The sequence below is a fragment of the Urocitellus parryii genome, chromosome 7 (assembly GCF_045843805.1).
Source record: "Urocitellus parryii isolate mUroPar1 chromosome 7, mUroPar1.hap1, whole genome shotgun sequence".
Classification (NCBI taxonomy): domain Eukaryota; kingdom Metazoa; phylum Chordata; class Mammalia; order Rodentia; family Sciuridae; genus Urocitellus; species Urocitellus parryii.
Window position 1 is genome coordinate 180,668,804 of NC_135537.1, and position 21,656 is coordinate 180,690,459.

Here is a 21,656-nt window from a genome sequence, read left to right on the forward strand (position 1 = left end):
GAGGCAGAGTGCTGCAGACGCTGTATTGGGCCATGGCCTGTTCCTGAGGGCCAGAGCCTGTCCCATCCCTCTCTCTAGTGCCAGCCCAGCACCGTCGGCCTGCACCCCTCTGCTGAGCTCAGCACTTGGGAACAGAATCCAGTTCCAGGGTGACATGCTACACGTCCAGGGCGTTTCACAGCAGGGTCCCGTGCTTTCTGCCGCATGTGGCCCTGGCCCCGGGCCTCCCTGCGCGCCCTGTCTCCTTCCCGGGTTCTGCCCTCGGGTCCGCTCACCTTCATGGCCTGGGAAATCCCTTCAATGTTCTGCTTCGCCCTCTGCATCCTGTTCTGCAGGTCGTGGAGAACCTCCCGCATCTCTTGGATGTACTGGAACACGTCTGAAGACAGCAGACAGCAGTGTGACGGGAACGGCTCCCCAAGCCCGTCTCCTACTCAGCAGAGGAGAGCAGCCGACTGCCTTCCCCCCAGAACCCAGGACTCCTGGGTTGCAGCCCGGCCCTGGGCTCCGGCCCCTCCAGCCACGAGCAGAATCCCAGAGACCTGAGCCTCCTGACAGAGCCGCCTGGGCCGGGGCAGCCGGGGAAGAGGTGTGCCCTTCCTCTATCTCCAGGCCGCCTGCAGCGGGCTGAGACGTGTTGGTGGGCTTGTTCTCTCTCCCCCGACAATCCCCAAGAGGCCTGTGCCCAGTTCTGTGTGTAAGTGACACCCCTGGGCCCTTTGGGACAGGGCAGTGGGTAGAGTGACCCTGGGCTCTGGACCTCAGCCTGACACAGCTGCAGCTGCTGCAGGAGGCCAGGAGGTGCCAGCGCCGCTCCTGGAGCGTCTCGGGACCCGCGTGGGGAGCTGGGACCCCGTGGAGCCCAGGCAGTGGGTGGCCTGGGTACCTTGGCTGTTCCAGAACAGCGTGGTCTCAGCGCTGGACAGCCTGTCGTCGATGGCTTCCAGCTCTGACTTGATGAGCGGGTACTCCACGTCCATCACCGTCGCCTTGATCTGCAAGACAAGGGCCTGTTCCTAGCCGAGCGGGACTTGGACCCCAGGAGGAAGAGACAAGGCGAGGACTCGGGCCTCTCCACACCCGGCTGGTCACCAGCATGGAGTTTGGGGGGAATTATATGTAACTTATGTTTCAGGAGATTTCGGTTTTTACAGTGATTTTGGTGACAAAGGATTTGCGTCACCGTGGGAAGAGATGCGCCCTGTGGTGTGAAGCCAGAGGCTGGCCTGCCCTAACTGTGTGTTAACTGTGCTTAAGTCTGGGCTAGGCAGCTTAGCCTCAGTGTGACCAAAACGACCAAGAACAACAACTTGGAGGAAGGAGGGTATATCTGGGGCTCAGCCTCAGTCCGTGGCCGGCCACTCCACTGCTCCGGGCCTGAGGTGAGGGGAGGGGCAGAGGAAAGCTGCTCAGCTCATGGCGGAGTCAGGAAGCAGGGGACCCACCTCCCCCAGCCAAACCCCAGCTGCCCAGTTACCACCAGCCAGTCCATTCAAACTAGGGTGGACCGACTAGACTGCAGCCTCACCGTCCACTCACTGCCCCTCTGAGGACTCCCGCAGGAACAGGAGCTTTGGGGGACACTTTGCATCCAAAGCTTAACAGAGTCTTAGAAAAATCCAGAGAAGTGCACGTGGATGACGGGAGCGTTTCTGGGCTCTGACCGCCACTCCCCTTCTCGGGGGTCTAAGTCTGGTTATGAACAGGGGATCCGGACCTGCAGAAAAGCTGCTCACATAGTTAGCAGACCCGGGTTTGTGCCAGGTGGGTTCTGTGGTCTTGATTCGGCTCTTCCCTGCTCAAGAAACTACCGAACACTCGAAACCCCAAATCCACAAAACAAAATCAGAACAAGGAAGAAAGGAAAGGAAGGCTGAACCCAGTTCTTTTGTTTTGTATTAAATATTTATTTTTTAGTTGTAGTTGGACAAATACCTTTATTTTATTTATTTGTACCTGGTGCTGAGGATCGAACCCAGGGCTTCGCATGTGCTAGGCAAGTACTCTACTGCTGAGCCACAACCCAGGCCCGTACCCAGTTCTTACAAATCATTCCCTTAAATGACCAGCGCCTCCCGAGTTTTGGAATAGCCTTTCATCCTGCAGCATTTTGCTTCACGTGTGGGTCTGAGGGAAGTGAGGGGTCACGCAGGGTTAGAACTGGACAGTCAGCAGGGCGCAGCGGAGCATACCTGTGATCCCCACAACTCCGGAGGTTAAGGCAGGAGATTCGCAAGTTTGAGGCCAGCCTCAGCGACTTAGGGAGGCCCTAAGCAACTTAGCAAGGCTTTGTGTTAAAAATAAAGAGGGGTGGGAAAGTGGCTCAGTGGTTAGTGCCCCTGGGTTCAAGCCCTGGTTCCAAAAACGAGCAAACAACAAAACACCGAACGCTGACAGTTTGCCTTTCAGAATAATGTTTTGCATAAACGTGGAACTTCAAATGGTGATCCCCTTGATGTCCCTAATGCTTTCGGGCCGTGAACTCTTAGAACAGGTGGGTAAGGACAGAGAAGCAAAGCTTCAAGGCCGTTCCCCGTGGAGGACCAGGCAGCGCTAAGAGGAGCGTCTGTGGGTGGCCAAGCAGGACTGTGAGCAGAGGCCACCCTTCAGGGCCCAGCTCCACTGCCCTCTGCCAGGACAGCGGCCGAGCTCTCACTGAGAAGAAGCGTCCGTGTGGGACAGCTAACACTCCTCCAGGGTTTGTAGCCTCAGCTCTGTGTGTGGCATTCAAGAAGGGGCCCTGATACAGAATTCAACCTGCAATAACTGGCCCTGGACCAGGGTGGGGGTGCTGGCTGATCAGACAGAATCTGAGGCCCATGGCCTGCAGTGGACCGGTTGGACATGGTGAGCTTGGCTGGCTCTGTTTGGAAATAAAGTAGCAGGTCGTCAGTTTCTTTATTTCATTTTAAATACTGTGGTTGATTTCCCCTGATTACACGGTCACTGTAGGAGACCTCTGGCCCCGGGGGAAGGCCGGGAACATTTCTCTGCCCCCTACTTGGCTTCTGTTTTCTCTGCACCTTGGCTGGGAGCTGCTCCAGAGAACCCAGGGAATGGTCCTGACGAACGTGGATTCAGGGCAGTTCCCTTCACAGCCCACAGCGCCCAAGGACAGTCCGTCCCACTTGACCTTGAAGAGCCGACATCAGCGTGCTTTGTGCTCAACACGTGGCAGGTCACCTTTCGGCCGTGGTTCATTCTGTGGCGGTTTCACGGTGGCTGATATTTTGACCACTCTCTGTGACAGCCATCCGCCAAGCTTCCTTCTGCCCTGGGCTTCCCAACTGCTCCCAAAGGCGCTGCCACCCAGCGAGAGCGGCTCCCTGGCTCCCAGCCGCCGCCTCCACCTTCCTGGTTTCTGGGGCACCCAGCGCAGTGCTGGATTGGGGGAACCGTCGAAACCTGGTGGTCTGTGGCCTCCATCTCCTCCACGTGGCATTTTGTCAGTGAGTCCCCTTGGGAGAGACATCCTTTATCTCACCATGTCACTGTTGCCACTTCTCTGTCACACAGACATGTGGCACCGCTCCATTTGTTGCTATGGCTCAGGCAAGGCTTAGCAAGGGACCCCACAGGGCGGGACAGGAAGTGGCCACAGAGAGGGGGCTGGGGCCGAAGTCCACGCGAGCGCCCCCTCTCCTGGGCACTGGTTCCTCTCGTCCCCTCCTTCTCTGCTCCTGCGTGCCTCCCAGGTGACAGGATGGGGGCTTGCCTCTCCCCTCCCTGGGCCCCAGCACGCACAGACACAGTGCTCTCTGGGACTCACTCCAGATCCCCAGGAACACAAGGGAGGGCATCTGTTTTGCTCCTCCGTGGTGAGGTGGTGTCCAGCCCCAGTCCCTGGGGGTCCTGGAGCTGTGGCCTTGCATGGCGGGAGAGGAATTGCAGGGAGCCTGTGGGGGGCTGGGCTGTCGGCGCCATATGCAATCTCGGGAGGGAGGCAGGAGAGCTGAGGAGGAGGCCCATGACAGGGGAGCAGAGCTGGAATGCAGAGCCTTGAAGCTAGGACGTGGCTGTCACCGTCAGTTTACCTGTCACTCGCCGAGCTGTGTGTAGGGGAGGCCTAGGTTAACACTGCATCCGGCCACTTCAGGATGGGATGAGCATTTGAGTGGAGGACTCAGGAAGCAGGGCTCCTCCCCAGCAGGTGGGCCTCATCTAACTTTGTGAAGGCCTGAGTGGTGGGTGCAGGGTGGTGGGCTCTGCCCCCTTTTCCTGGCTCTCTGCTCACCTGTGACATCGCCTCTGCTCTCCTGATGTTGGGCAGGATGGACATCACCTGCCCCCTCTCTCAGGCTCTGGGCTCACACTGAATCACCACGCTGGCCTTCCGGGCTCACAGCTCGCAGAGAGCAGGCGTGGGGAGTTCTTGGCCTCGGTCGCGACGGGAGACAATCCCTTGCCATGAATCTCAGGTCCAGCTCCCTGTCCCATTGCCCCTGCTCTCAGGAGAACCCTCCCAGGGGACCACTGGCCAAGCAACGTGGCCGCCCTTCAGTGCTGGAGAAGCCAGGGACTCACACAGTCTCCAGAGCCACCTCTGGCCAGCACCTCGACTCCTGCACAAGGTACAGGCTGTGGACTCCTGACCTCAGCCCCAGAAGACCAGGGGCCTGTGCTGTTTCAAGCCACCTGGTTCGTGGTGCTGAGCTACAGCAGCGACAGCAAACCCACACTGAGTTTGCACCTGGCCGTCTGCTGTGGGGGCGGGGGTCAAACCTGGGGTCCCAGGGGGCACCTGTGTTAGCTGTGCCTCATGGTGACAAGATGCCTGGGAAAAAACCAACTAAAGAATGTCTATTATTGTTGTTGTTATTGTTATTTTGTGGGACTGGGAATTGAACCCAGGGGTGCTCAGCCATGGGCTACATCCCCAGCCCTCCTGAGTTTTTGTTTTGAAACAGGGTTTCTCTATGTTTCTGAGGCTGGCCCTGAACTTGGCATCTTCCTGCCTCGGCCTCCCGGGCTGCTGGGATTACCGGTGTGGGCCACTGGGCTCAGAGGAAAGGTGTATTCCAGCTTATGGCTCCTAGGGTTGCAGCCCTGGGTTGACCCAGCTGCTTTGGGCCCGTAGTGAGGCAGGAGGCTGCTCACCTCGTAGCAAGAAGCGAAGGGAGAGAGCAAGAGGCTGCTTCAAGGGCACACTCCGTGACCCAGCTTCCTTCCCGTGGGCCCCACCTCCTGAAGGTTCTGTTCCTCCCACCCCCACCCCCACCCCCATAGCGCCATGGGCTGGGGGTGTAGCCCATGGTTGACCAGGGGTTGCTAAGATCCAAACCATAATGTCCCTTTGCCACCCTGCGGTTGGGGTCTCTAAGAGAGGGGGTCCCCAGGACAAAGACAGGCGTGTTGCTCTGTGCCCCACCCCCAGGCCTCCCAGGCTCCCTCTGAATCCCTCTGGTCCTTCCGCCAGGAGGAAGGTGCTCTGAGCAAACAGCCTTGTCACAGCCCTGTCACCAGGAGGCACTGTCTGCAAGCCTGCCGACTACCACAATGGCAGCCTCTTTGTGACTGTGTGCCAGCGACCCAGGTCTGACATCAGGGGTCCAGGGATTCTTGAACACAGAGCTGCAGGTGGACTGGCCACGTGTCCAGGCACCTCCCCGCTGGCCAAAGCCCCGGGAGACCGACAGTCCCAGCCTGGGTTCCAGAAGCCCCTTCCTCCCCCAGTTTAAGAGAGGAATGGAAGTGCGTGGCCTTCATGTTATCCAGGAGGCGTTTAGGAGAGGAAAGCCTCTCGGGTGAAGCCCTGCGGGGGGACTGCGTCCGTCACCAGCTGCTCCGGGTCCCCACCGTCCTTGCACACCTGACCGTGAGGGCTGGAACCCCGCGTGGTTGTGAAGACACACTGTTGGTCCTCTTCTGCGTCCAGAGCTCACCCCCTGCTTGCTCTCAACCAAAGCCGAGACTTGGCAGCAAGAGCACACGAGGTGGCAGCCTACCTCATTGTACCAGCCCACGATGAGCTCCAGGTTCCCCACGAACTTCCGGAAGGTCTCGTTTTCAGAGAAGAGGTGCTCTGCGCTGCCTGGAATCTCTTTTTGCTGCTGGAAATTCAAATACTTGACTTCTCTCAGGACGGCCACCAACTATATGGCAAAAGAGGATGAAAGACCATGTTAGTAGGGAAGCTGGACGCAGCAGGAGCAGAGGGGCCCCGGGGGCATTGGCGGGAGGCCGTGTTGGCTCGCAGGTCAGGATGACTTCACCCTAACCGTGGGTCCCTGCCAGGACGCGCTGACACATCCCCACCTCCCTCCTCTGGCCTCTTCCTCCCCTCGCCCACCCCAGGCTGTTTGGAGAAAGGCCTCGTTGAGGGCTTCACCTGGGTCCTCTAGGATCCTTCCCCTTCTCTTCCCACCTGGATTTGATGCAGGAGAGCGGGGTGACCCTGCCACTACTGCTCTGTCCCCCAAAGCCATCCCCATCAGGACTGGATAACACCTGCACACTGCTGATTCCATCCGCCATGTCACATGGCCTCCCAGCAGCAGGTCACTTCCACCATGGCTTCCAGGACACCAGACTGTCCTGGTCACTCTTATCACTCTCTTGAAAATCTGGGGATGTCCATGTTGGAGAGCCAGAGTGTGGTCCTTCTCATCTGGTCTCATCTGACCTCATGGCTTAAGATACGATCCGTGTGTCGATGAGCCCCACAGGGACGTCTCCAACCCCAGCTTCTCTCCCCACCTCCAGACTCTCAGACCCACTGTCAACATCTGCCCTCGAACAAACAGAACAGCCGAGCTTTCCCTCAGCCTGCTCTGCCTGCCTCTCGTGGTCCAGGTCAGCTGATGGTCATTCCATCCTCTGGTCACCCAGCCCTAAACAGTGGCCCTGACCTCTCTCTTCCTTCCTACTCTGTATCCAGAACCTCGGGGCACCACCGTGGGATCTAGCCACTCCTCACCACCTGCCTGGCTGCCATGTGCCCAAGCCACCACCCTCTGGGCTGGGCTGTCATGTCCCACCCGCACTGCAGCAGAGGACTCCCAGGCTCTGCCAGCCCTCGTGGAGAGGGGTCTTTCACAGATGTAAATCAGGTCCAGCCTCTCTGCCATCTAGCTCAAACCTAACCCTATCTTTCAGTGGCTCCTGAGGCTTCTCCCTCACCTCTTCTCCACCGCCTCCCCTTTGTCCACTCTTCCCGACCCCACTGGCCACCTTGCTGGTCCTAGAGCATGCCCGACACACTCCCACCTCTGGGCTTTGCTGGACCCTTGGCTCAGAGGCCCTTGGCTGTACCTCTGCTTGGCCAGCCCCCGCACTCTGGCAGACCTGGACCACACCTAACCTGCACCCCCAGCCCTCCTGTATCTCTTCCCAGCCCCCTCCTCCAGCCCTGAGGACCCTCTTCACTGCCCTCCCCGTGCACCTGCTGTCACGGGTTGACACGTGGGTGGTATCCCTGCCTCTTTGTGCTACTCCCTCCCTCTCTTCCCTCACGTTCCCTTCGCCTCTTGCAGATAAGCTCCAGGAGGGCAGGCAGAGACCTTTGATTCTCTGGTTTATTAATTTCCCCAAACACATGCACACAGTAGGTGCTTAGTAAATCTTTGTGGAATGAAAGAACCAACGGATGTTAGTGAAGGGGAGTTTCCCTGCCTCCCTGGTATTACCCCCTCACCCCGACAGGACGGGCCCCAGGCAGCCCCCGCAGGAGCTCAGCGCCCCCGCTTCTGTCCTCGGCACACCCAGGCTGACCAGGTCACAGCTCACTCGGGTGACTTCTCCCCCCACCCTTTTGTTAAACTTTCAAATCGACGTTTTTCTCTTGGGATCAAATGAAAAGTGACCAAGCTTTAAAGAGGGGCATTTTTGAAAGTCTTTTCAAGGACGCTACTCTTTTGCCTCGTATCTCAAATAGATCCTGGACATACTTAAAAATGCTTCAGAAATAAAGTGGCCACCGCCAATGACATCAACAGCAACCTTCACAAATGAACGCTGTTGGTGGGACGGGCCACCTCAGAGCCACAGTGGGCCCTGGGCTCCTCCTGTCCCCCCAGCCGGACCCCTAGCTCCTGGGTGACGGTGCCCCGGGACCCACCGCCTTGCTGAAGTTGACTTGGAGCAGGCCGGTGGTGGCGTGTCGCTGGATGAGCGGCTGGCCCAGGTTGAAGTGGCAGTCCTCGTCCACCTTGTCCACCCACTGCTTGTACACCTTCTCGCGGTAGCTGCGCAGCAGCTCCAACATCTCGTCGTATTTCTGGTAGATCATCTTGGTCTCCATGCTGGACATGACCCTGGAATCAGAGTTGGGTGGAGCTGGAAGTCACCAGGCTTCCCTGGGACGGCTCGTCTCTGCCAGCCTCCGCCTGAAGCACCAGCCAGCCCCCTGCTTCTTGGAGGCTGATGGGCTGAATGTTCAGGTGGACAGTGGCCAGACCCTGGCGTACAACTCGGCCCCACAATCTGTCACTGCCAGCCCGGGGAGCCAGCCCCCCAGCTGAAGCCCCAAGTCCAGGAAGCCAATGGTAGCCCAGGTGGCAATCACCATGGAGGGCGAGGGTTGGACGGATAACCGCTTCCCTAACCGGAGAAAAGCCGTCCTCAGGTGACTGCTTCTAACCAGCTGTACCCCCACCCTGCGGCCACCCTCCACTGCAGCCAGCCTTAGAGCCTCTGCCAAGGGCAAGTGGCCCTGGCTCGGTGGCTGCTTGGTCCTGGCCCACGGCAAAAATAGCCTCAGTGTGTTCCGTTTGGGCATCTTGAAATCTCCCCAGGCTGGTGGTCAAGGGTGAGGACCAGCCTGGGAGGGCCTTTGGGGAGGGGGGAGGCCTGCAGGGGCCTCTCTGGAACTTTGTTTTGGAAGTGAAGGCTGGTGGGCGGGCAGCCTGGGATGGCGTGGGCTCAGGAAGGGCCTCGTCCCCTGCAGTCGAGGCTGCCCGGGGCCTGGCCAGCTGGCACTCACGGGTGGTCGATGTGCTTCAGGTGCTTCATGGACACCTCCAGCCTCTCCTGCAGCCCCAGGCTCCACTTGAGCTGCCCGGCCACGGAGGGCATGTTCTTGTGGATGGGCGGGATGTTGCCCTCTGCAGACGCTGCCATCTGGGCATCGTACAAGAGCTTGGCATTGTCCAGCTCGGTATCAAACATCTCCAGCATGGTGGAGTACCTGGGCACCACCTCGGCCAGGATCAGGGGCCGCTCCAGGAGACTGCCGCACATGTACAGGAGCTGGGGAGACAGCAAGAGCACGTCTTCTCCAGAGTTCCCGTGTCTTGCCCTGTCCCCAGCCCAGGGTTGTTGACAAAAATAGGCAGGGCCAAGCTTTACGATCAAGAAAACACATACTTTGTCCAAGCAAAAAATCCATTTGGACATTTCTCTGCATCTGGTTGTGGCACCTGCAGGGTCCTGGGTTTCTGTTTGTGGAGCCCCAACGTGCTCGGCTGATAGACCAGTGTGCCTGCTGGCTCTGAGGCCCAGGAGGGCTCATCCCAGGCCAGGGGGACAAGGGTGTGGGCAGGGAGACGAGAACAACTAAAAACACAGGTCAACATGAACAGGGCCCAGGCCTGCACTCCTCTACCCGGGCAGCTCTGACGGCCAGAGGAGAGAGGCTTTTTCAAGGGTCCTTCCTCTTGGGAAGACCAGGCTCAGGCCAGGAAAACGACATCGACACCAGGAAATTGGTTTCACTCTGAAAAGCAGCAATGGTGGCGGGCGGGGGAGGGACGGTGAAGCGGGGAGGGTCCAGAGAGCAGGAGAAAGATGGCACACAGGGGCCCCTACTGTCTGGGCTCACCCAGCTGCCAGCGGCCACCAAGGACCCAGTGGGGCCCTGCAGGCAGGCCTGTGTGAGTCCCAGTCAGTCCCAGATTTGGGCTTGAAAAAATAACCACCACTGTCCCCCACAACGTGCTTTAGAATGGAAGACCTGAGCCTGAGGACACTCGGGCCAGCCAGGCCCTGCTCTCCACGGCCACCCACAGACACAGGTGGGCACCACCTTCACGTTTTAAAGAAGTCGACCTGTGACAGTCGGGGGCAATGCCACTCAGTGGCTCCTCCCCACCCCCTTATTTTCCCCGTTTCTCTTCCTTCTCTTTTGTGCTCACAGATTTTTTTTTTTTTTTTTTTTTTTTTTTGGCTTCTGGCTTCTGGGAGGGAAGTCCATCTTATTTCCTTCCAGGAGTCACCTGCACCCACAGGTGTTCTTCACAGGAGAACCTGCACCCAGGCCTCGAGGGCACAGGGGAGTGGAGGGGCTGGAGTGGGGGCCCCAGGCCCACCCTGGCAGGGCACGGGGCCGTCAAGGGCAGGAGAAGGCTCTGTGTAAGATGCATGGGGACAGTTGGAGGCCGAGGCCTTTCTGACCTAGCACCATGATAAAGTGGAACTAGACAGTGACTTCCTATGAGAGCATGAAGCTGCGTCTGGGCCCTAAAGGGTGGGCGCCTCCTCCAGGCCCCAGGGGAAGGACAGCTCTCTGGTCATTCTGGGAACACATCTAGGCACCTGGCTGCTTCCGAGACCACCTGCTCCACACAGAGAAGGCCAGGACTCCTGGGTGTTGCTCATCAAGGTGACCCTCCCTTCCTCCCCGCCTGCCCACCCCAGGAAAAACGCCCCGGGCAGGGCTCAGCCTGCACCCGGATGGTCCTCCCCATCTGTTGCTCCTCTTGTTCTAAACCACATTTATGGGGGAGAAACCTCCGGGTGCCTTTGGGGCCCGAGAGACTCCCATCCAGGAGAGCGTCCTGCCCTGGCTGTGTGAGGGGAGCCGGCGGTGCCTGCTCCGAGTCACTCCACGCTGTGCAGATCAGCAGGGCCTAGTCCTTGGTCACCCCACGTTACAAAGCAACAGCTTGCCACGAGTCACTCCAGGCGACTCCCTTTCCAAGCGGAAGGGCTTGGAAACTTGTCGGGGCAAGTAGGTAGCCACCAGGTATTGGACATAACTCCAGCCGCCCAGCGCAACCAGAAGGCACAAACCGAAACAAGCTCATTGCCCCGTCGTCAAAGAATCAAATCAGAAGCACATGGGCGCCTGGCTGCATCGAAGCCACATCAGGGAAACGAGGCCCGTGAGCCTCTCAAACAAACCAGACCACCCGGTGATGCAGGCCCTCACCTAGGACACAGAAGAAGGGGCACCTTAGACGTGGCACTGGGGTCGGCGTGTGCCAACCTGTCATCCTTCAGACCGACCGCCTGGTGAACACATCCCCAGATCCCCGGGACTGCAGCCCAGTCATGTCCTGAGTGACCTGGTCCACCCTGCCTGCTCCCCCAGCCCTGGCCTTGGCCCTGGCAGTGCTGCAGTGGCCGGTCCTCCCCATGCCTCTGGAGTTCTCAGGCTGGCTTCGCCTCCTCTGGCCAGCCGCCGCGGCTCTTTGGCACCTGTCATCCACGCCGGTCCTTCTGCATCCGCTGTGTCCCTGTGTCAAGTGGGACGTGGGACGTGCGTGTTGCAGACAGAGGAACTGAGATTGGAGTGGGCTGACAGAATGGGTGGTCGCTGTGGTCTCCATACCAGGGAACTGCGAGGACTCGGCGAATTAAACCCGGTGAGAGCCCCGTAGCTGGTGAACCATCGTGATTCAATAAATTCCCATGTCGTGGAAAGTCACAAAGGTGCCGAGTCTGAGCCTGTGTTGCTGGCCAAGCTCACGGGGGGGGGGGGGGGGGGGGATTTTTTTTCCTATTCCCTGAGCCTGTTTCCTCCCCTGTACACCGGGGAATAACTACCATAAGAGGGGACGTGCCAGCCGCCCGGCCGGCTCAATCCTGCGCTCTCCTCCTTGCCCTCTTGTTTTGGAGACCCCGACCTCGGGCTCTCGGCGTTAAAGGACCGACTCAGAGCCTCTGGGTTAGTAACTGGATGCGGCTGCACAGCAAAGCTCTGGGCCGCAGTGAGCCACCTCCCCCAGCTGCAGCCCCTGGGCCACAGAGCCAAGGCTGCTGTTGTGGGCTAGGCTGGGCCTAAGTGACCCTCAGTCACACGCCTTCAGCAGGCAGGGGGCAGTCGTCCTATCCTGCTTGGGAGGTCAGGATCCCAGAAGGACGTCAACACACCACAGAACAGAGCGGCGGGGGTGGGGGTGCCCCAAGAAGGGAAGCCGGCTCTCGGCCTCCGCCAGTGAGAGGGAGGAAGGAGCCCGGGGGAGGAGGAGGAGGGAGGGGCCAGGTGGTGTTCGGAGGGAAGGAAGGACAGGAGGAGCACTCTAGGGAGAGGCCCAGGACGCGGCACGGTGATCAAGATTCTCTGGTGGCTAAACTCGAGCTGGCTCCCGAAGCCCCTCCTAGGCCACGTGTGCGTGTCCCTGTGACAGCAGCGTGAGCTAGACCCCATGTGTGGTGAGCGAGCAGCCCCCACCCTGGACATCCCATCAGGTGGGGTCTGGTCCCCAGGCCTGGCTTTAGCAGGAATCCTGCTCAGGTGATTCGGACAGAGTCCCTTTCCCACCATGTTCCTTCTCTTAGTAGCTTTCATCTCCTGACCCCTCCTGCTCCTGGGCTGTGGGTTCCACTCACCCACGCTGTGTTCAGAGTTGACCCAATTTCTGTCCCCCACTGTCAGATCCTGTTGCAGGGGTCCCTGTAGCCATGGCTATGGGCCCCAGTGAAATCTGCCTTACTGTGATTTTAATTTTTTTTCTTTGACCACAGCATGAGACAGCACTGATTGGCACTCGGTGGTATTTTGCTTGGGGTGCCAACCATCCAAGACTTCATTGTATTTGCAGAGCTGCCAATGCCCACGCATCTGCATCTTTACAGAGGATGGTTAAAAGACAAAGGCACATCCTGGAGAGATGTTTGTGCTCAGTCAGGGGCAGGGGGCTTCCTGGGTCCCCAGCCCAGCTCCAGGAAGCCAGCCCTGACATGCCCTACAAAGATGGCCGGTCCTGTGGGCCCACGCAGCCAGGCTCAGAGCTGTGGCCCTCCCAGGCCCGTCAGGCCCACACTTAGGGAATCTCCCTGGTGCAGTGTTAATCAGCCTCCGATACGGAGCTCCAGCAAAGGGCAGTGTGACGTTTTGAGGAACCTAGGATTTAGGGGGATTTCCAGTGCCATCTGCAGCTCAGAGAGAGAAGGCACGAGAGCCTGAGGATTCTGAGACTGACCAGACCCCCAGAAAGCACCTCGAGATGCCCCGGCAGTGTCACCCCACAAGTGACGCCTGGCCAAGTCTCCTTCAGAAGAGGAGCTGGGAACCCCCAAGCGGGTCCTCGCTCTGCAGTGGCCACATCCTCCCTCCAGTGAGTATTCCCGGCTTTTCTAAAGGAACCTCTGCTGAGAGGTACTGAAATTCTTCTCTTCATGTGTATCAAGGACCCCACCACTCCTCAGTGGAGACATGGGGACACGGGGGTGAGGGGACTCTGGCTGGGAACCCCTGGGGACCCTCTCCTGGAGAAAACTCTTCTCCATGACAGAGAGCAGAGGAAGACAAATGCGCCCCCTGAGCATAGATCTGAATGAACCCTTCAAACACAAGGAGAGAGGGACAGAGACTGGACGTGGGGGAAACCAGACCACAGGCCTTCAAGAGCAAACGTCAAAACCGGCACGTTTTGTTAGAGTCACAGGTCTGGGACGACTCGGTGACCTCAAGTTAGTTCCAGAATCCGCCATGCTCGAGACTAAAGAACTACCCGAGACCCACCTGCCTCAGGCAGATGCTATCCCCACAAAAGATGCTCTGCAGACGTCAGCAGCCCTGGGCAGGCAGAGCCAGGCGCAGGCCTCACCTTCGGACATGCGGCTTGGTGCTGGGTACCTCCCTCCCCGTCACACTGCCTTTCTCTGGAGGCAGCAGATCAGCCTCCGATCAGCCCTGAGCCGGGCTCCTCGAGTGCCCAGCTGGGAGTCTGAAGGAAGGGGTCTGGCTGCGCCTCTGTCCTGCTGGCTGATGCGGCCCAGGCGGGACTCACGGTGGGCAGCGCCCAGCTCCTCACTCACCTTCGCAGAGGACTCAATGGAGCTGCAGTCGTCAAACGCTTGGCAGAAGATCGTGGCCAGCCTCCTGTCCAGATCTTGGATTTTCGTCTCAAAGTCGGCGTAATCATTGTCAAAACTCTAGAAGAAAATGGTGGGTAGTCGGCTCGCGAGGCCGGGCAGTGGGTGGAGCCTCCCCCTGGTGAGAAGGTCTCGGGGTGAAGTGCAAGCCAGGATGCCCCTTGGTGTGGGTCTGCTCCTTGTGTGGTTTGTGTAACACCTTTTTCTTTTTGGGGGACAGTACTGGGCACTGAACCCCGGGCCTCCCGCCTCCTAGACAAGTGTGCTGCCTCGGACCCATATCCCCAGGTTTTTTTTTTTTTTTTTTTTTTTTTGACTTTGAGACCAGGTCTCACTGATTTGCCCTGGCTGGCCTTGAAGCTCACTCTTCCTGCCTCAGCCTGAGTAGGTGGGACTAGAGGTGTGTGCCACCGTGCCCAGTTCCTTGACGACTTTTAAGGTGGTGGACTGCAGGTGGCCTGCTTCCTTCACACACCTTTCTGCTCCTTGGGCCCAAGCGCACCCGTCCCTGCCCGAGGACTTACTGAGTCTCCAGGGTCCAAGGGATCGTATTTGCACTCGGCAAAAACCTTCACCAGCTCAAAGACCTCGTCGTAAATCTGAGTCACCATGCCCCCCAGGATGTTGCCCCGCACGCCCCCGAGCTCGATCTTCTCCAGCTTCAGAAACTCGATGGCAGTTTTGTAGAGATCCTGGTGGGGAGAGGGAGACCCCCATGAGCTCAGTCCTCCATCTCCAGCTGAACTCCAGGGTCCTGTGACTCAGCTCACTCTGACCCTAGCAGGGAGGGCCAGGGACCAAAACACCCTGGTGACAAGAGCATTGGGGCCTGTGTCCACCTGTGTGATGGGCTTTGAAGCTGTTTCTGGAACAGAGAGAGAGAGAGGGAGAGAGAGAGTCGGAAGGAAGGGGTCTGTGCATCGTCTGCGTGTTAGGAATGCCGACAAGCAGGGGGAGGTGAAGTCTGGGGTCTGGTCCTGACCGTTGCTGGTGGAACACGTCACTCAGTCAACAGCACTGTTCAGAGACCTCCGTCTGCCCAGCCTGGGTGGCTCCTGAGGCTCCGCCCGCTGAGGCTCTCTGCTCCCTGGAACCGTCCACACTGAGCAGCAGCAGGTGGCCCTGGCAGGTGTGCACATCCCTCTTCCTATGTGGACTTCTGTCTGTGGACCTGCCCCTTCCCGAGGCCTCCGCACCTGCCCTTCCCTGCGGCCTGTGTCCTTCCTGAGTCTGGTTCCCTCTCTGCTCTCTGCTTTGCATCTCACCCACCCTAACCCTAACCCTAACCCTAACCCTAACCCTAACCCTAACCTGTTGGCTGCTGCTTCTGCGTGTGATGTTCTTGTTTCCTAAAAGAGGTCCCCAAGGTCCCTAAAGGACACCCAGGTGCCAAGCCCAGGGCCAGGCAGGGTTTAGAACGCAGATGCTCCTGTGGGGTTGGCGTCACTCCCCTGGGGGTGCTGCAGGTTGCTGGGGCCGCCCTTGACCCCAAGAGGCCTAGGATGCACCAACCACAGGGCCACAGGGAGCCCAGGTGAGCAGAGAGACAGCCATGTCACCTGCTCTCAGGCTTCGACGGCCAACATGGAGGACAAGGTAGGTGAGGCTGGCCCGACTGGCCTGGACAGTGAAGCCCTTTGCCCCACTTCCAAGACCTCCTCACCCCCAGAGCCTTCATCCTGATTCAGAATCTGCGACACAGGAACCCACAGCCGCCCGGCCAGATCTCCGTCTGAATGAACACCCGGGGATTTCCACCCCACGCTCTCAGGAGGCTTCCCCGTCTGCCTCCCAGAGGCTTGGCTGAGAAAGGTCAGCGCTTTCCTAAAATCCTATAGTTAACGCTCAGTGGTTCCAGGATTACTCCCTTCCCCATTTTTTGAGTCACATGTGCACAGTTAAAAAAAAAAAATCAGCCATGCAGAAGATGGCAAAGCAGACAGCCAAGCCTCCTCGCCCCTCCATCTGGACCCTCTTTCCCCAGGGAGAGCCATCCTGGCCCACTTTTAGGTTCTCATCTGCTGTGGGTCACTCTGCGGGTCCACCGGGGCCTCTCAAGGCTTCCTTTGTGATAATTTAGTCACTACCTGCCCTTGTCCTCCAGGCTGCCTGACTGTGGCCATTGAACTTGTAGCTACCTGCTGGTGGAGTGAACTCAGGGCAGAAGCAACCCAGTGGGTCATTTCTGACCTTGGCAGACAGGTCCAGCTGCCCCCAAGCCTGGGTTTCTCCTCTCCCCAGGACACAGACGACTGGTCTTCCCTTGTATTTTCCTTACTGGCAGACTGTTCTGGATATTTTATTTTTTATTTTTTGCAATTCTGGGGGTGGAAGCCAGGCCCCCCCACATTAGGCAGGTGCTTCACCACTGAGCCACCTGGGGGCCATTCTAGAAAGGCCAGGTGGGAAGTCGAGGTGAGGCGGAACAAAGCTTCATTTTTACCTCGATGGTCTGGATGCGGTGGAAGAAAGAGTTCATTCTGGAGAAGGCGAGGGAAGATGGGAACTCCCAGGGCACGGGGTCCTTGTTCTGGGGGGGGGAAGGAGAGAGAGGGAAGCCGTGTTTGCTTCAGACGCCCACCTACCCGACTGCCGGCCGGGGTGCGGTCGACGTGGGTGTTCCCAGGGTGACCTGCCGGGGCGGGGGGCAGTACCTTGAAGAAGAGCTTCATGTTGGAGCAGCAGAAGTCGTAGGCCTGGAAGACCCGCTTCAGGACGTGCACAGACAGCGAAATGCCACTCAGGACCTCCTCGATCTCGCCCTGCAAGCCCTTTAGGACCTCCTCAGGGCTCAGGAAGGTCCGAGTCTGGACAGGACAGAAGACAGACTCCTGGAGAGATGCTCAGGATGGGGAGCCATCCCCGCGAGGCCGGGGGTCTGCTTCTTCTGACGGGGGACTGTTGCTTGGGCACTTGGCGCCACCCAAATGCCAACTGCTGAGCCATTTTCAGGGTACTGAGTGGCTTCCCATACTTGTCCCCTCAGCCTGTGCCAAAGCTGCAGTCAGAATGGATTGGGGTCACAGATGACTAGGGACCCTCCGGGAGCGAGGACTGCAGGCTGATCTGCATGCACGCAGGCAGCCTAGGGCTGCCGCCTTCAACCCAGCACTGATGACTAAGGGCGTGTGTTGAGGGACACAGGAAGTGCCTGGGTCTTGGGGTGCAGGCTCCCTGGGTGAGTCTCCTCCTGCAGTGGAGTGGGAAAGGTACTTCCCAGGCTCTGGGAGACCTCCAGGTGGCCACCAGAAGGACCCAGCCTCAGGATGCTCAAGCCAACATCCCGGCCCTTTCTCGGTGGCTGGGGAACGGAGAGTAAGGGGGCCAGGCCCGGCCGGGCGGGCAGGCGAGGCTCACCATCTCAATGATCTGGTTGCACAACTCCCGCAGGATGACGATGACCCTGGAGGGCGTGTTGTAGTGCTCCGAGGTGGCCCAGATGAAGGCAATGGTGTCCAGCACCTTGGCAATGAAGTTCGGGAGCTGGAGAGAGACGGCACAGGCACCCGGGGACTGGCTTTGTCATACTGCCCCAGCTGGCACTGGGCACCCAGGGGAGGGTCCCAGAGGACCTTGTACATCTGTGACAGAGGGAAGCCTGCAGCCCCCTGCTCCCAGGACACAGCCCCCATCATCACACACAGCGTGAGCTTCCCCTGCCAACACACCACCGAGAAGTCGGCCTGTTCCATCTCCTCCAGCGAGATCCGCAGGGGCTTCAGGTAGAGAACGATGTCGTTGGCTTCCTTCAGCCCTGAGTGGAACAGGAACAAGCTCTGATCATGGGGGGGGGGGGAAATCCCTTCAAAATGGCACCGTGCCAAAATGGCTGGGCTTCCTGAGACCTGTTCCTTCAAGACCCAGGATCATTCTTGGAAGGAGGGGGCCGGAAAAGCGGCTCGTGGGGGAGATGGATGCCCTCTGGAGTTGGTGGTCAAGGGACCTGTCCAGCCCCTCCCAGGAGGCACGGCTGGCTTCCTCGGGGAACTCACGGGAGGTGTCCCGGGCTCACCTTCGGTGACGTTCATGTAGACGTTTTGCAGGGCCGGCCAGTAGCAGCTCTGGGCTTTCTCCAGGATCTCCACTATTTTGTTCACTTTGGGCCTGTTGAGCTGAAAGGACAGAAGATTCGGGCCCCTCGAGTGAACTTGCAGACCCTAAAATGAGGGCAGCCCGACTTGAGGCGGCTGGAGAGGGGGACTTGTGCAGGTCTTGGGAGACTCTGGGCAGTCAGCGCTGAGGGGCTGAGCCGGGCCGAGCCACCCAGCAGGGACTGGGCCATCGCAGCCGAGCAGAGGCCCTACCTGCTCGTGGATGCACTTGAGGTTCATCAGCCGGGCGTCCCAGAACTGGAACTCAACCTGGGGCAGGGGGTTCAGCCCGTCCAGGAGGGCCTGGGCCGAGTCCTTGCTCAGCACGTCCCGGATCTGGTGGGACCAGTCGATGATAATGGTTTCAATGGCGTGCAGGAGGGAGTTGTCCGGGGAGGAGAGGATCCTGCCAGGCACAAGGGAGGACCATGCTCTTCCACCACACACCTGCCACAGCCTCCACCTAGCCTAGCATCCACCTCTGGACCCCCCTGCTGCCTCTTCCTGTCCCTCAGCACTGAATCCTCAAGCCGAGCACGCTGGCTCCCGGCCGTGTGGACGCTGAGGCTTCGTTCATGCGCATGTGCGGATGGCACTGGGGAGCCACAGTGTGTGAAGGGGTGGGGAGGTGGGGTGGCTGGAGTCGGAATCCCAGGGATTCCTGTGCTCTTCCTTCCCTGCCCTGTGCCATCTACCCGACTTGGTGCCACCCAAGGTGCCCTCCTGTCCTTGGGTGTTTCAACAGCTGCAAAACACAAAACGCCTTTGCCACGAAGCGCTTCCCTGGCCCCAGCTCAGGCGCCTCCCGTCCGGCCAGTACCTCTCCATGGACTCCAGAGCGCCGTCCAGGTTCTCCAGGTTCTCTGGGATGGGCAGCAGGGTCTTCCCTTTGATCTTGCCGCCCATCACAAACATCTCGTTCTTGAGCTTGTGGACTTGCTTCACGATGTCTTCCGAGACCACCCGGGGCCAGCCTTCCATGTTCTCGCTCTGGTTGAGCAGAGAGTAGAGGACCTGCACAGAAAAGCTGCTGTCGCTCACCCCAGCTGCCCCGGAGGCTGGGCCTCAGCCCTGGGGAGACGGAGTCCTCCTCCACACCAGGCAGCGGGGGCCATGGGTCGTTTGACCTGGCAGTGACAGCCCAGCTGCCTGGTCTTTGCTGTGGCAAAGCCACCTCCAAAAAGGGAGGCCCACCTGGAAATGGTAGCATCTTGCTGGAAGCACTGTTCCATGTCGTCCAGAATTGCAGAGACGGGCTGAGCTGTGTGCCCAAGTCTAAGGCAGAGTCCCACCCCCAGCACTTTGGGATGTGACCGTAGCTGGATATAGGGGCCTTTAAAGAGGTAATTAGGGATAAAATGAGGTCGGCAGGGTGGGCCCTAAGGTAAGAGGACTGGTGTCCTCACGAGAGGAGATGGGGACGGAGGCAGGCAGAGAAGGATGACCCTGAGAAATAGGGCAGAGGTGGCATCTACATGCCAGAAGGTGTCAGGAGCCACCAGCCAGCTCTGCCCCTCAGAGCGCCAGTCTTCAGGACCACGGTGGAGCGCGGCCTGCTGAGGCCCAGCCCAGGTGCGCCATGCGCTGGCCCTGCTGCCTGGGACAGGGACCGTACACTCCCATCGGGCCGACTGTGCTCACGACTCTTGGACTCGAGGCTGGGAAGCCCTGTCCATCACCTTGTTCTGGGCCCCGCTGAGTGGCCACTGGGCATCTTATTTTCCCTTGACTGGGCACAAGGTGGGACCCAGGTTCTCATTCTGCAATGACTGTGGCAGGTCTGACCCCCAGGCATGCGCCGTGCCATACTGCACCTGCTAACAGGGCCAGGGAGGCTGCAGGACGGCGGCAGAGGGGTACAGAAGATGCCCGCCCACCCTCCTAACCCAGAACGGGGAGACCTTCCTGCTGGTACTTGGTGGCCCACTCTAGGGGTCCGGCAGACTCTAACGTGGCCTGGAGAACCAGGTGGTGGGCAGGGCTTCTCAGACTGCACCACCCAGTCCTGTTAGGATGCGGGTCAGTCTGCATTTCTGACCAGTTTCCAGGTGCGGCCGCAGTGTCTCTGGGCTCCTCACTGCGAGTGTGAGGGACAGACTGTCCCTCCTGAGCGTGGGACCCAGCCCCTCCCGGCCTCCTGGACACACGCACCTCTTCCACCACGGCGATCAGCTGGTCCACGGGCAGAGGGCTTATGTCCCCATAGAGCAGGTTCGTCTTGTAGTTGAGCTTGTTGATGCTCTCTGGCTTCGTCTTGATAAAGTAAAGCCCCTTGGTCTTGAGGGACTCTGGGAAGCCCAGGCAAGGGACGATCATGCCGGTGGCATTGAGCGTCAACACCAGCACAGTGACTTCTGGCTTTTCAAAGAACTCTGTGAACAAGGCCAAGTTCTCCTCGGCTCCCATCAGCTTGCTCCACTTGTCGGGCTTGCACTTGAGGATGAGGGAGGCGATTTCCTCCAAGTACTCGAATCTGACGTCGGGTGTAATGGTCATCTCGGTCCTGGCTCAGGCCTCTGGCCTCTTCGCGGTGAACAGACAGGTGTCAGATGCGCTCCCAGGCCCCCACTGCCCTCCCCTCGCTGGGCCAGCCGAGTTCTCCCACCAGCCCACGGAGCCTGGTTTAGCTGTGGATGGGCTGTGGCGGGGGACGGGCCAGGAAGGGGTGTCCGGGTGCTGTGGCTGGACACCGGGCCTGGCCCTGCTGTGGGGTGTCACCAATGGAGTAGTGTGTGCTTGAGTCCCTTGTGGCCATCAAGTTAGTTGGTTAAGAAAGACACAGGAGGTGACCTCCCCAGACATTCTGAAGGCACGGGGGGAGGAGAGGACAGAGGGTGGTGGAAAGGGCCCAAAGAAGGGACAAAAGACACCTCACCCCAGTGCTTGTGAGAAGCAGAGGGGAGGTGCGGCAGACCACATGCCGGGTGCGGAGTCCAACTGTCCCCATGGGACCCCAGCCGCAGTGGGCCCAGCTGTGCCCTGTTCTGCACCCTGTCCCTTTGGACCCTGGAGCCACTGTTCAGATGCCCAGGGGTGACTCCCCTGTGGCTCTTCCTTTAAGAGGGTACTAGAGAACTGGGGTGAGGGAGCTCCTTAAAGAACCCACTGGAGGCCCAATGGTGAGACATCCAGGGCCCCACTGTGAGCACGGTGTCTAAGGAAAGGCCAAAGCTCCCGGGCATCAACATATTTAGTATGAAAATATTCTTAAATATCAAAATTAGTGCAAACCAATTCATTTAAAAATATCAGCATTTCCAGTAAAGGGGCTGGGTTGGGGGTGCAGGGAGGTGAGGTCTGCAAGGGCAGAGTGGGGCCTGCCCTGCACCTGTGGACGGACAAGGAAGTCTGCCGCAGTCTTTCCACAGCAGTGAGGGGCCGTCAGCCCTCGGGGGCCTGGGGCCTGTGTTTGCTCTCTTGCGATTGCCACAGTGCAGCTCTGACAGGTGGTGGTGGAGCCCTCAGATCCGGGCCTTCTGTTTGCCCAGAGCTATTGGTTTCGAGACCGTTACTGTCTGCAGGTGCGGACAGGCCCACGCTATGCAAAAGGGGGTGTTTCGCTCAGCTCCTGCCTCGCAGAAGACAACT

General features: G+C 59.2%; 1 protein-coding gene across 1 annotated transcript in view; it reads right to left on the reverse strand.

Annotated features, from left to right (window-relative positions):
• The window catches only part of Dnah17 (dynein axonemal heavy chain 17), a 95,356-nt gene extending 74,792 nt beyond the window's left edge, over nt 1-20,564 (reverse strand). Inside the window, exons 1-15 of the mRNA XM_026408392.2 lie at nt 20,220-20,564; nt 18,889-19,082; nt 18,282-18,474; nt 17,990-18,089; nt 17,646-17,731; nt 17,335-17,460; nt 16,632-16,784; nt 16,421-16,507; nt 14,502-14,669; nt 13,921-14,037; nt 8,921-9,186; nt 8,057-8,252; nt 5,946-6,092; nt 887-995; nt 276-379 (exon numbers count right to left, since the gene is read on the reverse strand). Of these exons, the coding sequence (XP_026264177.2) occupies nt 276-379; nt 887-995; nt 5,946-6,092; nt 8,057-8,252; nt 8,921-9,186; nt 13,921-14,037; nt 14,502-14,669; nt 16,421-16,507; nt 16,632-16,784; nt 17,335-17,460; nt 17,646-17,731; nt 17,990-18,089; nt 18,282-18,474; nt 18,889-19,082; nt 20,220-20,564 (2,391 nt within the window). The remainder of the gene's footprint in view (nt 1-275; nt 380-886; nt 996-5,945; nt 6,093-8,056; nt 8,253-8,920; nt 9,187-13,920; nt 14,038-14,501; nt 14,670-16,420; nt 16,508-16,631; nt 16,785-17,334; nt 17,461-17,645; nt 17,732-17,989; nt 18,090-18,281; nt 18,475-18,888; nt 19,083-20,219) is intronic.
• Between the last annotated feature and the right edge of the window lie 1,092 nt (nt 20,565-21,656).